The sequence below is a fragment of the Coloeus monedula genome (assembly GCF_965178545.1).
Source record: "Coloeus monedula genome assembly, chromosome: Z".
Classification (NCBI taxonomy): Eukaryota; Metazoa; Chordata; class Aves; order Passeriformes; family Corvidae; genus Coloeus; species Coloeus monedula.
The window spans coordinates 73,648,869-73,661,962 of NC_138822.1; the positions used below are offsets into that span (position 1 = coordinate 73,648,869).

General features: G+C 43.4%; 1 protein-coding gene across 1 annotated transcript in view; it reads right to left on the reverse strand.

The window, feature by feature from the left end:
• Positions 1-8,041, reverse strand: part of SPEF2 (sperm flagellar 2) — a gene marked incomplete at both ends in the record, with an annotated part of 73,029 nt that extends 64,988 nt beyond the window's left edge. The window contains 3 exon segments of the mRNA XM_082301700.1: positions 1,711-1,960; positions 6,163-6,265; positions 7,984-8,041. Coding sequence (XP_082157826.1) covers positions 1,711-1,960; positions 6,163-6,265; positions 7,984-8,041 — 411 coding nt within the window.
• Positions 8,042-13,094: the final 5,053 nt, after the last annotated feature.

Here is a 13,094-nt window from a genome sequence, read left to right on the forward strand (position 1 = left end):
GGATTGCGACCTTTTGCTCACTATGGAAGAATTCCTTAAAGATCTGCCACCTCTGTTCTCCTCCCTTGTCCCTGAGGGCAGCCTCCCAGGTGATTATCTTCCCAAAGAGCTGGAAGTCTGCTTTCCTGAAGCTCAGGGGCCTACCTTTACTCCTTACTTGATCCCTCAGGACTAAAACTCCATCAATGCATGGTCACTGCAGCCCAGGCTGCCTCCAGTCTTGATGTCTCCAGTTATCTTGTTTGCATTAACAGATCCAGTATCACATCCCCTCTGTCTATTACCTGGCTCAATCCTCCATGCATTCCAGGAGTCTCCTGGATTGCCTACAGCTCCCTGTGCTACTTTCCCAGCAGATGCTGGGGAGGATGAAGTCCCCCAGCAGGACAAGAGCCTGTGAGCGTGACGCCTCCTGTAGCTGGAGCAACACTTTGTCAATAGGCTCCCCTTAGTCAGACAGACTGCAGTAAATACACAGGGTTCCCTTTTTTGTTTTGGTCTCTGATTCTTATCCACAGGCTTTCAACCTTCTCATGTCAATCCCTGAGACAACTCTTCACACTGAATCAACCTCTTGATTTAGAGGGCAACCCCTCAGCCTCTCGTTCCCCTCCTGTCCTTTCTGAACAGCCTGTAGCCATCCATCAGTCACAGCATTTGTCCCAGGCTGCACCAGGGGAGGTAAGGAAGCATTTCTTTACTGAAAGTCTCCAGCTTTGTAGATATTCAAACCACACTGAACAAGGTCCTGAGGAACCTGCTCTAGCCGGCTTTGCTTGGAGCAGGGGGGTTAAAATAAGTGAGTTCCAGAGGCCCTTTCCAACCTCAACCATTCCATGACTCAAATGCCATTCTGAACTTGTCTAAAGACAGGACCTCCTCTCAGTTGCTCAATTTCTTTAAGCTGTCTCTCTACAGGCGAAGAGATATTTCAACTTTCCAGTACTATCTTTGTACTTGTTGGTAAACTTTCTGCTTGTAGACTGTTTTTCAGAAATAGACCCAGAAAAAAAAAAAAAGTGAAATTTCTCCCAGCTGAATATAATCAGTGATATACACCTTCTTAAAAACTCCTCATCCTGATAACAAATAATGGTCTGGACATACTGAATATTACCACTGAAAACAAGAAGGAAGTCTTTAACGGAACCTACCACATCAACACTGACTTCCTCTTAGACATTCTCTTTTCCCTTTATTTTTCTCTCTTTGTATTTCTCAGCATGTGGTTATTGCAGAATGGAGTGCAGTATAAATATATGGAGAGACATGCAACAGAATGAACCAAACCACTGTGGCACATAGTTATAAATAGGTTTCCTGGAGGGGAAATTAGTCTGAGTTGATATCTAGACCGCAATGCAGTCTACAACCTGTACTCATCAAAAGAGTAAAAAGGCAGCTGCTGAACAACTACTAGCCTTTGTTGTTATAATATTTTAAGTCTGGAGAAAGCTTGAAACTAGAGCAGGTAACACAGAATGAACCAAAACAAAGGAACACAGAAGACAGAATATCAATATCCTATTGAGTTCCTGATAAGCTGTGCAAACACACCGTGTAACAAAGGACTGCTTCTTTTCTTTATAAGTACTGGGTTTTGAATAGGATATTTACAAAGTAGAGAGGGAAAGCACACAACATGCTTGAAAGGTACATGTAAATATGCTACCTTTTTTGTATGTATTCGAAAGAGGCATAGTTAGTTACCTCTCGATTTCCACTTTCAGTAGACTTAAGCTTTACAGTTGCTGCAGGTCTCATTGCTTCCACGGCTACTCCAGTGAACTTTGCCTTCCTCTTTTTTTCTAAAGCAATATACAATTCATATAAAAGATTTGTTGCAGCCCCATGCTGTCCTGTCATGATGTCTTGGGCCATATTCGCATTAAACTGCACACCAAGGAGGTGAAGTGTGGGTTCCAGGCGAGAAAAATTGTTAATTTTTGCATCTGCAACTCTATATAATTAAAAACAACAACAAAAAAAACCAGAACATAAACTTATTTTCAAATTCAACTTGCTGCATTAAGCATGGTCATGACATTTATCTCATACCAAGACAGGAGAAGGAAAAAACCAACCCACAGAGGACTTCCTTAAATAATGTGATACACACTTTGGCTTAAATTTTATGCTGCTGTACAGGTAACTGCATTGATTACTAGGCAAAACTTTTTGAAAAGACAAAGACCACACTGGATTATATAAATCCTGGTATATGTGCACACAAAGTGCATCTAACAGCAAAAGCTAATCTGGATTGCAGCTAATGGTATACCATCCACCAAACACACAAGGAGTTTGAATGAAGTTTCTGTATTAGCTGTACCAGTCACTTGAGCTCTCACCAGTTAAAACATAAGAAAGTACAAAAAAAGTCTGTATTATCTATTAACCCTTACAACACTTCAACATATTGTTTCTCCAATAAAAAGAAATGGACACACAGGTTAAAGCAGTGTTGAAAACAAAGTCTATGTTCTAAATGAACAATTTACATTTGAAACTAAAATAGTGGCTTGCAGGCTAATATTTCTCTTGATATGTACATTCTCATGAAGAAGCACTCGGGATCAACAGATACACAGGGCAAAACCAAAGAACAATAAGTTATCAGTTTATAACAATTAACACATCAAATTTCATCAAACAAATCCATAACTTCATTCTGAGTCAGAAGATCATGCTTTCTACTGCTCTACTGCTTAGCAACAGTTCCCTCACATGAACCAACAAGCTTTTGAGGTCAGCCAAGATCCAGCATAATTCTACAGAAATGCCTAATTTTAGCTGAAGACCTTCTGCTAACACAGTATTTATCTTATTTCTAGATGAAACTGTCCAGGAGCTCATTATTGTCACTGTAACTATTTCCTACACACCTATACTGAACTGAAGCTTACAATTATGGAGCATTTTTCTGCTATTGATTCAAGGTTAAGATGAGCCCTCTCACCAGAAGTCGTCTGACATGCATTGAGAAGTTCTTTTCATTCTGTGAGGCTGACTGGCTTGTACATCTCCACTTCTCCTTTCTCGCACTCCTTGAAGAGAACAGCAGCAGTTGCAGTCTTCTGGTCCATGGGACTCCTCCACTCACCACAACCTTTCAAAGATTATTGAGTGGCCCAGCAATGGTATTGGCCAGGTCACACAGCCCGGGTGAATATGTGCCGTCAGGTTCCACGGATTTGCATATTTCCAGTTTATTTAAATGTTCCTTAAACTGTTCCTGCTCCATGGGTAAATCTTTCTTGCTGCAGACTTTCCTGTACGTCTCATGGCCTTGGGATACCTCAGTCTTTTGCATGTCCCAGCAGGCCCACATTTTCCCCAGCGTTCCTTTTGCTGTGGAGATACCTGTAAAAGCCCTTCTTGTTGCCCTTCTGCCTAGACACAAGACAAGACCTTTTCTTCATGAGTGCAATCATGCATATTGAAATAAATTGCCTGGAAAGGTAGTGAGTATAGTCTCCATCCTTGGAGGTTTTCCAGACCACACAAGGTAAAGTTCCAGATCACACAGGTGCAGACTTCCCTGTTAGCTTTTCAGGCACTTGGGATTTCAGAGTGTGAGTTTTATTTATGATAGGCATTAAGTATCTCAGCCTCAGCATGGCAGATATTCATTTGGGAATCTGAGAGGGAGGCTGATGAATGGAGCCATACTCTGCCATCTTTTTGATGCAGGAAGACAACTAAGAATGGCCACCACTGAGGCAGGTCTTGGATCTTCCCTGCTCTCTCACTTAGAGGGCAGCTCCTCTTTGTCCTCACCTTCCCAGCCTGTCCCTCCTAAGGAGCCTAGACCAAGCATGGCAGCGCACCAGTCCTGGGACCTATCCCACTACCTCTCTGTGATCACAATGATTACCCAGCAACTGCTTAGAGGCCTCTAATTCCTTCTGTTTGATCCCCATGCTGCATGCATTAGTATATAGGCACTTCAGAGAGGCAGCCAGTTGTGTGATTTAAAAAAACTTTAGAGTAATTCAGAGAAGATGTGAATGCTTCTTGCATAATCCCGTCTTCTCAGCACTTCCTTAATTGCATTCCTACATTTGGAGTGGGCAGCCTTCTGCACTGTTTTGATGCTCTTATTCACACCACCTTCCTCTTGCTTGCCAGTCTAGGCCATCACTTCCTCTTGTTTGAAACTGATTCTCTCCATCACCTTCATTCCTAGTTTAAAGCTATCTTCACCAGGTTTGCCAGGCTGTTAGCAATGATTCCCTTGTCCAGCTTGGTCAGGTGTAACCCACCTCTTCCTAGCAGTCTTCCCTCTCAAAAGAGGATCCTATGACTATGAAAAGCAAATCCCTGCAGTGGACAGCAGCTGCACAACCACTTGTTGACCTGTAGGACCTATCCACTCCTCAAGCCCATCCACCAGCAGAAGCAAGGAAAACAAATACTTCAGCCCTCATGCTTTTGGTTCCAGGTCTCTGGCAGTATCTTTGGTGCCCACAGAGAAGAAAAGCAGGGATATCAGTGCAAGGGTTGGACAAGTCTCTGTAGACCTGGACTGAACCCCCAGCATGCAGCAAACCTCCCTGGCTAGCATGTGAGGTCAGCAGATGGCACTTCCATCTTGTGCAGGAGAAAGTCTCCCACTGCTATCCCCTACCTGTTCCTCATGGTGCCCCGGTGTGGTTTAAACTTCACCTGCTCAGATGTTTTGTTACACAGTGCCACCAGCACTCATCTGCTACCACCGCAATGAACCTGTTCTGCAGCAGTGTTCAGCAGGTGGAGAGGACACCTACCTTTCCCTCACAGAAGTCACGAGCTGTGTTTTCCTAACACAATTCTGCCTGCCTCTCCCTCAGTGCAGCTGTGGGTCCAGGTTCATGTATCTGCAGTGCCTCAGAGAAGATCTAGTGTACGGACCTCATTCTGCAGCAGCTTGACTTGATAACACAGCTCCTCCATGAGTACATGCCTCTGCAGGCAAAGCCACCATGTCACCCTGATGAAAGCACTCCCATCAGTTTGAGACTGGGAGAATTGACTCCTTTCACCAGAGGTAAATTCGAGTTGAGGCCTCTGACACTGAGTAGTTGCTCCAGTGGGTCTGGCTATCATGCCCTGTCATGCATCACCGTCTTTGCTTAGCACACATACACTGTCTCAGCAGAGTTTCTAATCATTTCCTGCACCTACTGAAGTGCATCTTCACTAAATGCACCTCTCTAATCAGCAGGGGACAAGATCTCAAAGCACCCTTTTACTAGGAACAACTGGGAGAACTTTTAGAAGCTGCTAGAGCTTGCTAGAAGAAATAAAAGCCCCCTGAAGCTATTTTTCCCAGCAACAGCAGGCACTCTAAGAGTTACAAGGGGTTCTCCAATGATCCCAGAAATTTCTGAGAGATCTAGAAGTCCTGCAAGCAGAGTTCAAAAACTGCTGTTTGTTGGCTGCCTTTATTAGCTGTGCTCAACCTTCTCTCCTACAATTTGGTGGGACTTGGGATAGAAAAGGGTATGAATACACGACATGTTCAAAGAACATAAAAGCAGAGGTTCAGAAGAAACACGAAAATTTTGTACAGCCTGGAACTCTTGATGTACGCGTGTACCATGGTCTGACAAAACACAGCATAAGCCAGCCTCAGGAATTGCATCATCAATGTACCAAAGCTCAAGATGTCTCAGCTTCCCATTTTACACTTCTCCTTGATTACATATATTACACCAGATTACTTCTAAACATAAATTCTTACATGCTCTTCTGCCAGAGCTCCACTCAGAGCCTCATGTTTCTCCAATATTTTCATTTTAGTGAAGGTGCAATGGTCACCACCAAAACACAGCTCTGTATTCCTGGCTCTACACAGCTCATAGGCAGAGTGCCACTATTCCCAATCTTAGAGACATCCTTGAAAGGCTTTTTGGACCTTTGGTCTAACCTGGTACTTTTGTAGTTACAATCAAAATGCATAATTATCTTCAAGAAGTATGATCAATTTCTCTGGAAATACTAAATCAATTCATGCATCAGACACATTTAGCTTTTGATTACTTAATGTTTTAAATCTCAGTAAGTTCTAGATGGTTTTTCCACTTTGCATTAGCAAATCCTAGCATATTTGTATTTTGTCTACTTTATGTAAGAGACCTGTTACTTTATATAAGAGACCTGGAATCCATATGTACTAACCTGCTCTTTGAAAATTGTTTAAAGTCATCCTGAAGACCGTATTTGTGAAGGAGTTCTCCTAGAAGGTAGCCAGTAGAAAATGCTTCTGGAAATGATCCTGGAACTAAATTTGGGGTTTTCTTGTTCGTTATGTTTTGTTTTGTTTTTTTAATCAGACAATTAAAAGAATACAAATGTTAATCTTAAGAAAACTTATTATTTGTTTATAACAAAACTAAATCCAAACTTTATTAAATAATTCAGAGGAATTTTAGGAGACTGATCTAGCAGTAATAGTTTTCAACTCACAAATAAATATACTTTCTGTGTAGCCATTTTGCAACATCAGCTTTAGATAGTAATTTCTAATTTGCAGTGGTAAAATGCAAGCATTGTCAAAATTGTCACTGAGATTGTGAAAATATGTATAAACTATAATTACTAAATTTTCCATACAAAATGTAAAGGAAAAAAAAAGCTAGCTCTAATGTGCTCCTCTTCATACAATCACAGAACCACAGAATAAGCTGAGTTGGAAGGGACCCATCAGAATCATCGAGTCCAACTCCTGGCCCTGCACAGCACACCCCAAGAGTCACACCCTGTGCCTGAGAGCATTGTCCGAATGCTTCTTTAGCTCTGTCGGGCTGTGACACTTCCCCACGGACCCTGTTCCAGTGCCCAACCACTCTCTGGGTGAAGAATCTTCTGATATCCAACCTAAGCCGTCCCTGACACAACTTCAGACCATTTCCTCGGATCCTGCCACTGTCACCACCGAGATCAGTGTCTGACCCTGCATTTCCCCTCGTGAGGGAGCTGTAACTGCAATGAGGTCTCCCCTCAGTCTCAGCCACTCCTCACACAGCTTCCCCTCCAGACCCTTCACCATCCTCCTGGCCATCATTTGGTTACTCTCTAATGGTTTAATGCCTTTCTTACACTGTGGCACCCAAAACTGCCCCAGCACTGGAGGTGAGGCTGCCCCAGCTCAGAGCAGAGTGGGACAATCCCCTCCCTTGCCCGGCTGGCGATGCTGTGCCTGATGCCCCCCAGGACAGGGTTGGCCCTCCTGGCTGCCAGGGCACTGCTGACTCGTGTTCAACTTGCCATCGGCCCAGAGCCCCAGGTCCCTTTCTGCAGTGGTGCTCTCCAGCCTCTCATTCCCCAGTCTGTCAGTACATCCAGGGTTGTCCCATCCCAGGTGCAGAATCTGGCACCTGACCTTCCCAGAGTTGGTGATTGCCCATCTCTCTAATTTCCTGAGGGTTTTGCTCCCTCCTTGCAGTGCCAGCACAACCCTTGCCATTCAAAACAAAGCACTACTTTCCAAACATATTAAAATATTTTTTATTCTCTAGAGTCCTTATTAGCAGGTAGCGTTTGAGCACATTGCATCTCCCGAGAGCACCTGCCCCTTGAGGAGAATTAACTTCAGCTCGAAAATTTTCAGGCATTGGAATATATTGTCCAGGAAGGTGAAGGAGTCACCATCCCTGGAGGTGTTCAAGAAGTCTCTGGATCTGGCGCTGGGTCATGTGGTTTAGTGGTTCAGGGGTTACAGGGGCACTGCCGGGTGCGTGCTTGGACTGGATGGTCCTGAAGGTCCCCTCCAACCCTGACGAACCTACGATTTTGTGGTCCCCGCCTTGCACACGAAGATTAAGAATGTACCTGCGGAGGCACGTGGCCGCGGGAGGCGGGCGGACCCGTCAGGGGAGTGGCCGCGGGCGGACCCCTGGCACAATGGCCCGGTCCCGACCTCGGCCCCGCTGACCCCGCTGACCCCGCTGCCCTCGCGGCCAGGGACTGCCCGTCCCCGCCCAGCGGGGCCGCACTTACCGATGCGGCGGGAGAGCTTCACGTCCCGGTTCAGCCACTCGCACAGGATCTCGGACATGGCGTGAGGCGCCGCGGCCGCCGCCGCCGCCCGGCTTCGCGTCCCGTTGCCGCGGCGACCACGGGCGGTGCCCGCGCGGCGGGGGCGGGGCGCGCGGCGCGGGCGCGCAGGCGCGGGCGGGCGGGCGGGCGCGCGGGTGTCCCCGGGCGCGGAGGAAGGTGAGCGCGCGGCGGGGCGGGGCGGCCCCGGGGGAGGCGCTGGGCGGGCGGGGGCTGAGGCGGGGTCGGCGCGGCGGGGCCGGGCCCGGCCGAGCTCGGCGAGAGGGGGCGCGCCGCGGGCCCGGGTGTTGGTCCGCTTTCTGCCCGCTGGTCCCACGCCCTGCGGGGCTGCAGGCGCGGAGCTGCCGCCCCGGGAGCGCTGCCTGCCCCAGGGTCGCGTCCCACGTGTGTTTGTTTAAACAGCTACTTCCCTGTTCCGCCCCGATCCCGGCGCGGTCCGTGTTTGCTCGTGAGCTGGTGCGGGTGGTGCAGGGCAGAGACCGAAAGACTGGAAATCAGGAGGAATTTCTTCGCAGAAATGGTGACTAGACGCTGGAGTGGGCTGTCCAGGGAGGTGGTGGAGTCACCGTTCCTGGAGGTGTCTAAGGAAAGACTGGATGTGGCACTCAGTGCCATGGTCTGGTTGACCACGGTGATTCTGGGTCACAGATTGGACTCGATCACCTCAAAGATCTTTTCGAACCTGATTGATTCTTGTGATTCTGCGAAACGCAGCCTGGCGGGAGAAAGGGAATTAATCCAGAGTGATTTTCGCAAATCGTTCTCATAAGAGCACACATTATTACTGTGTTGGCGCCGTGTGGAAAGGGGGAGGGAGAGCGAAGGAGTGCCGAGAAGAGCTCTGGCAGTCCAAATGCGCGCCGCACTTGCAGAGGGGTGTTTTCCAGCAGCTCTGTCGGTGTGAGGCTCGGGAGCGTCCCCGTGCCAGACAGCTGCTCGTGCGGGAGCCGAGCCGGCTGTGGAGCGAGCCTCGCCGAGAGACTCTTTGCTCAGCTTTTGTTTCCATTGTCGTCTTTGTTTTAGAGTCACACTCAAACAACCACGCGTGGTTGCAGTGCTTCTCTTTGAAGCGTGTGTAATAAAACTGTAGAGCATAGGGAAGAGAACTACATCTGGGAAATTCAGTGCGCGCTGTTGGTATTTAAATTGGCGCGCTTTTTTTGTCACGGAAAAGATATTTTAACTACTCAAGTTTTCGAGTGCCTTTCAGCGCACTCTAGAATTGTGAAGGATTCTTTTTGCTACAAAAGGCAGGAACAAGATGATCTATTGGCTAATGACAGACAACAAGCTAATCGTAATTTTCAAGTGACAATTATCAACAGTTGGCATAACTTGGAATGTTACAGATTCTGTTCCTAGAGAACAAACAGAATTCCTCAGATTAAATCTGTGTACTTTGACAGAGGAAGTGCTTTAAATCAAATTAAATCCTTGAGAATAAGAATATAAATGTATAACTGACCAGGTGCTTATGCATCTTGAGAAGGTCAGTGTAGAGTTAGTGGCATATGAATGAGTGAAGTAACAGGAAAGTTCAAGAAAGAGGAAGTACTTTTAGAACAGATATTTAAATTAATATTTATATTCTTTTAAAGATTCAAAGTTTTGCATATATATGAAGTTATAAAAATGCACATACTTCGGGGGAATAAAAAAGCTCAATTTTTTTATATTTTTATGATTGTATTTGTAGTGCGTGAATCTACTACCAGAGTATTTTTCTGGTATGTCAGGGAGGAAAGAACAAACTTATTTTAGCTTCATCATGGAATTTTTCCCATGGCTCCAGCAACCAATGTATATGTATTTATGTTTATATACAGTTAGGTGTTGCTGCAAGTAGTCATTAACAAAGTTTACGTTGATTTAAAACATGCAAACCACAATTGATTTATATTAAGTATAGAATTTCTTTCTGTTATCACCTCTTGATTGTGAAAGGCTGGTACTTCCTGTGTCTTTAGATATTTTTTTTTAATAGAATGTATTCCTTCAAATTCATGATCTTATTCAGTGAATTTCTAAACTCCTGATTTTGTTTAAAACGAACATGAGTTTTTCTGTCTGCTGGGATGACATAATAAAATCTTATTCAGATAAGCTAGAATTATAAGATGTGACATTTCATATTTAAATTCAGTAGTGGGTTGCTGTTCATCTGTTTTAACTTAACAAATTAATGTAACTTTCTTTATTCTGAGAAGTGATGGGATAATGTATTAATAAAATTTTACTTCATTCTTCCCTTGAATTTAAGAACTTGGAAAGATGTCTGTGTTCTGCACTGTGAAAGCTGAGTCCAGAGAGCAGTTAAAGGAAAATAATTACAGATAACAGATAAAGTAAGTGTATGCCTCCTTCTACTCCTGCTGAAAACACCAGTATTTTTAAATAATAAGGTTGTTTATTTACAGTGCTCTCAATTTTTTACTTTTCTGCTAGGAATGCCACTGGGAATATCCTGGAGATTCCAAACTGATTTTTCACAGGACTTTGTACTTTGGAAGATGTAGATTTTTAAACAGTAATAAGGGGTTGTGGAATACATATGAATTTTTCACCTAAAAATCTGTCTTTATTTTAAACTTCATGCATCTTCTTGTGGACTTGCTTTGAAAGAGAAGAGGATTGTTTACAAGCTGAATTTGTAATAGTCACAGGAATAGAAGACATCAGGCAGCAATTGAATTGTCAGAAATTGAAATGTCAGGGATCATCTGTTACATTTCATTCCTTTTGCTTGCCTGAAAGAAACTGCACATATGATGAACAAAAAATCTATGATGTGACCAAGCCCATAGCTTTTTTGGACATTAGTTTTGAATAACATGGACATAATAGTGCTATAGAATAAAATGGCAAAATCCAGCTTTAAGGGTGAATGTCAATAAACTGTTTATGACAAAAGGACAATCAAAATACTTCTAAATGTTGAAGGTAATAAACTGAAGGGGGAATTAAGTAGAAGGAATTACTGCAACTTAATGCAAATAAGATGAAGAAAAGTCAAATAAAGCAGTACCTGAATTCTCAAATTAAATTGCATTTAGATTGAAGTTGTGCAGACAGTAATAGCAGTAAACTGATATAGAGTAATTAAAGAATATGTGGGTTCAGGAGTGCACCAAAATTTGTTTTTCCTATATCAACAAGATTGTTTTTAAAAATACTAAAGTATAATTTTTTTACTAGTGATGTTCTGGTTTATATTGTTTGGTTGGTTTTTTTTCTTTCCTGGGAAGTTACAAAGAGGCTAAGTAGCCTCCACGTCTCCTAGGGCTTCTTGCCACTCTTCCCTCTCTAGTTTATTATTCATTTTACTTGATTTTATTTGAATCACAGAATCACAGAATATTCTGATTTGGAAGTTGGATCCACAAGCATCATCAAGTCCAACTCTTAAGCAAATAGACCATACTGGGATTGAATCTGCAACCTTGGCATTATTAGCACAATGCTTTAACCACCTGAGGTAATCTCAGGGTGTTTATCCATGCTGACATGAGCAAATGATCATGTCCTCTTTGAAACTTAGTTTTCACTTCATTTATTCTTCACAGATACTCCCCTCTGGTTATTTCTGGGTCCTCATGTCTGTGCTGAGGACAGAAAAGGATCAAGCTCTAAACAAAAAAATCATGATCTTGAGGTTTGTGCTTACCACATGTTTCCACAGGTGCTTGCTCAGTGCATTTCTCAGCTCCATGGCCCCTACTGGCTCTTAGAACAGCACTGTGGAAACTTGTCCTGACTTCCAACTTGGTTTTCTCTGTTGCCACAAGACAGCAGTTATATTGAGTCACACCCCATGTAGGTCTAGTCTGGTCTCCTATCTCTAACAATGATCAATAACAAATTTAGGGGAAGAAATGGGGAGAAATCATAAACTAAGATCTGTTAGCATGTACTCCATTCCCATACAGAACATTCTCCCTGCCACCATTGAATGTGGCAAAGGACTTTATGCATTGACATAAGTTGATACAATTAACTTTTCCTTCCATGAACACATGCAGACTGTTCTGAATCTCTGTAAATGTTTAATATTGACAGTGGTCTGTGGTAAGGAAATCCATAATTTAACCTGGTTTTGTGTGAAAAAGTTAGATTATCCTTTGTTATACAAAGAATTTCATTGTTTTGTGTAGAGATTGTATCCTCTGCTTATTTTGTTTTTTTCAAACCTCTACCTGCTCAGTTATTTTTAAACAAGGACTTTGGGCATCTGACTTGCAGGTTGAACTGATGCTTCAAGTGCTATCTTGCTTCCAGTAGTCGTTTAAAAGATGCATTGTTAACATTTGCTGCCCATCTTTATTTTGTCTCAGTCTTGTTTGTGGGGTTGTGTCTCTGGAGAACTGTGGTTCCTATGGCATATTCTAATATTTTTATTATCTGCACAAAGAATGCTAGGATGTGAATGTGCTGCACCAGTCCTGCAAAAAAAAAAAAGTCCTCCACTTCAAGCAGTTGCAGAGCTAACACTTGGCAATTCTAAAGTGGCTGCATACAATAGATATGCAAGATCTGCTTTTACTGGTTAAATAATCTCTTTATATTTTAAACAAGCATATTCAAATACTGATAAGAATATCTAATGAAGTCTGGAAAGTTACAGGTGTGCTGTGTGCAGGAGAATGTTGTGACTGGGTGCATTGTTTTCTGTACTGCAAAATGGATTATTAGTATGTAGGTTCAGCTTGAGTAAATCTCAGTAAACTACTGGGCAAGATTAAAGCAAGAGAAGAGCAGAGAAGTTCTGGCACTATTAAGAGACAGGGCAAAGTGCGTCCAGTGTGAGCCAGTTCTATGGCTGACCGTTGTTATGATTCTTTTTTCTACTGGTACCCAAGTAATGAAAAAGACAAATTGATCTTCTTAAGCAAGATCCATAACTTTCTGGTTGTATCTGAGACAATATGGTTCCATTTAGTTCAGTTATAGCAATTGCACATTTAAATCAAGGATTGAAGGATTTTTCAGCTTCAAGTATGAATTCACTATCTCCAGTATGATGTGCTTGGCAGAGTTACAATCTACTATGGCAGATA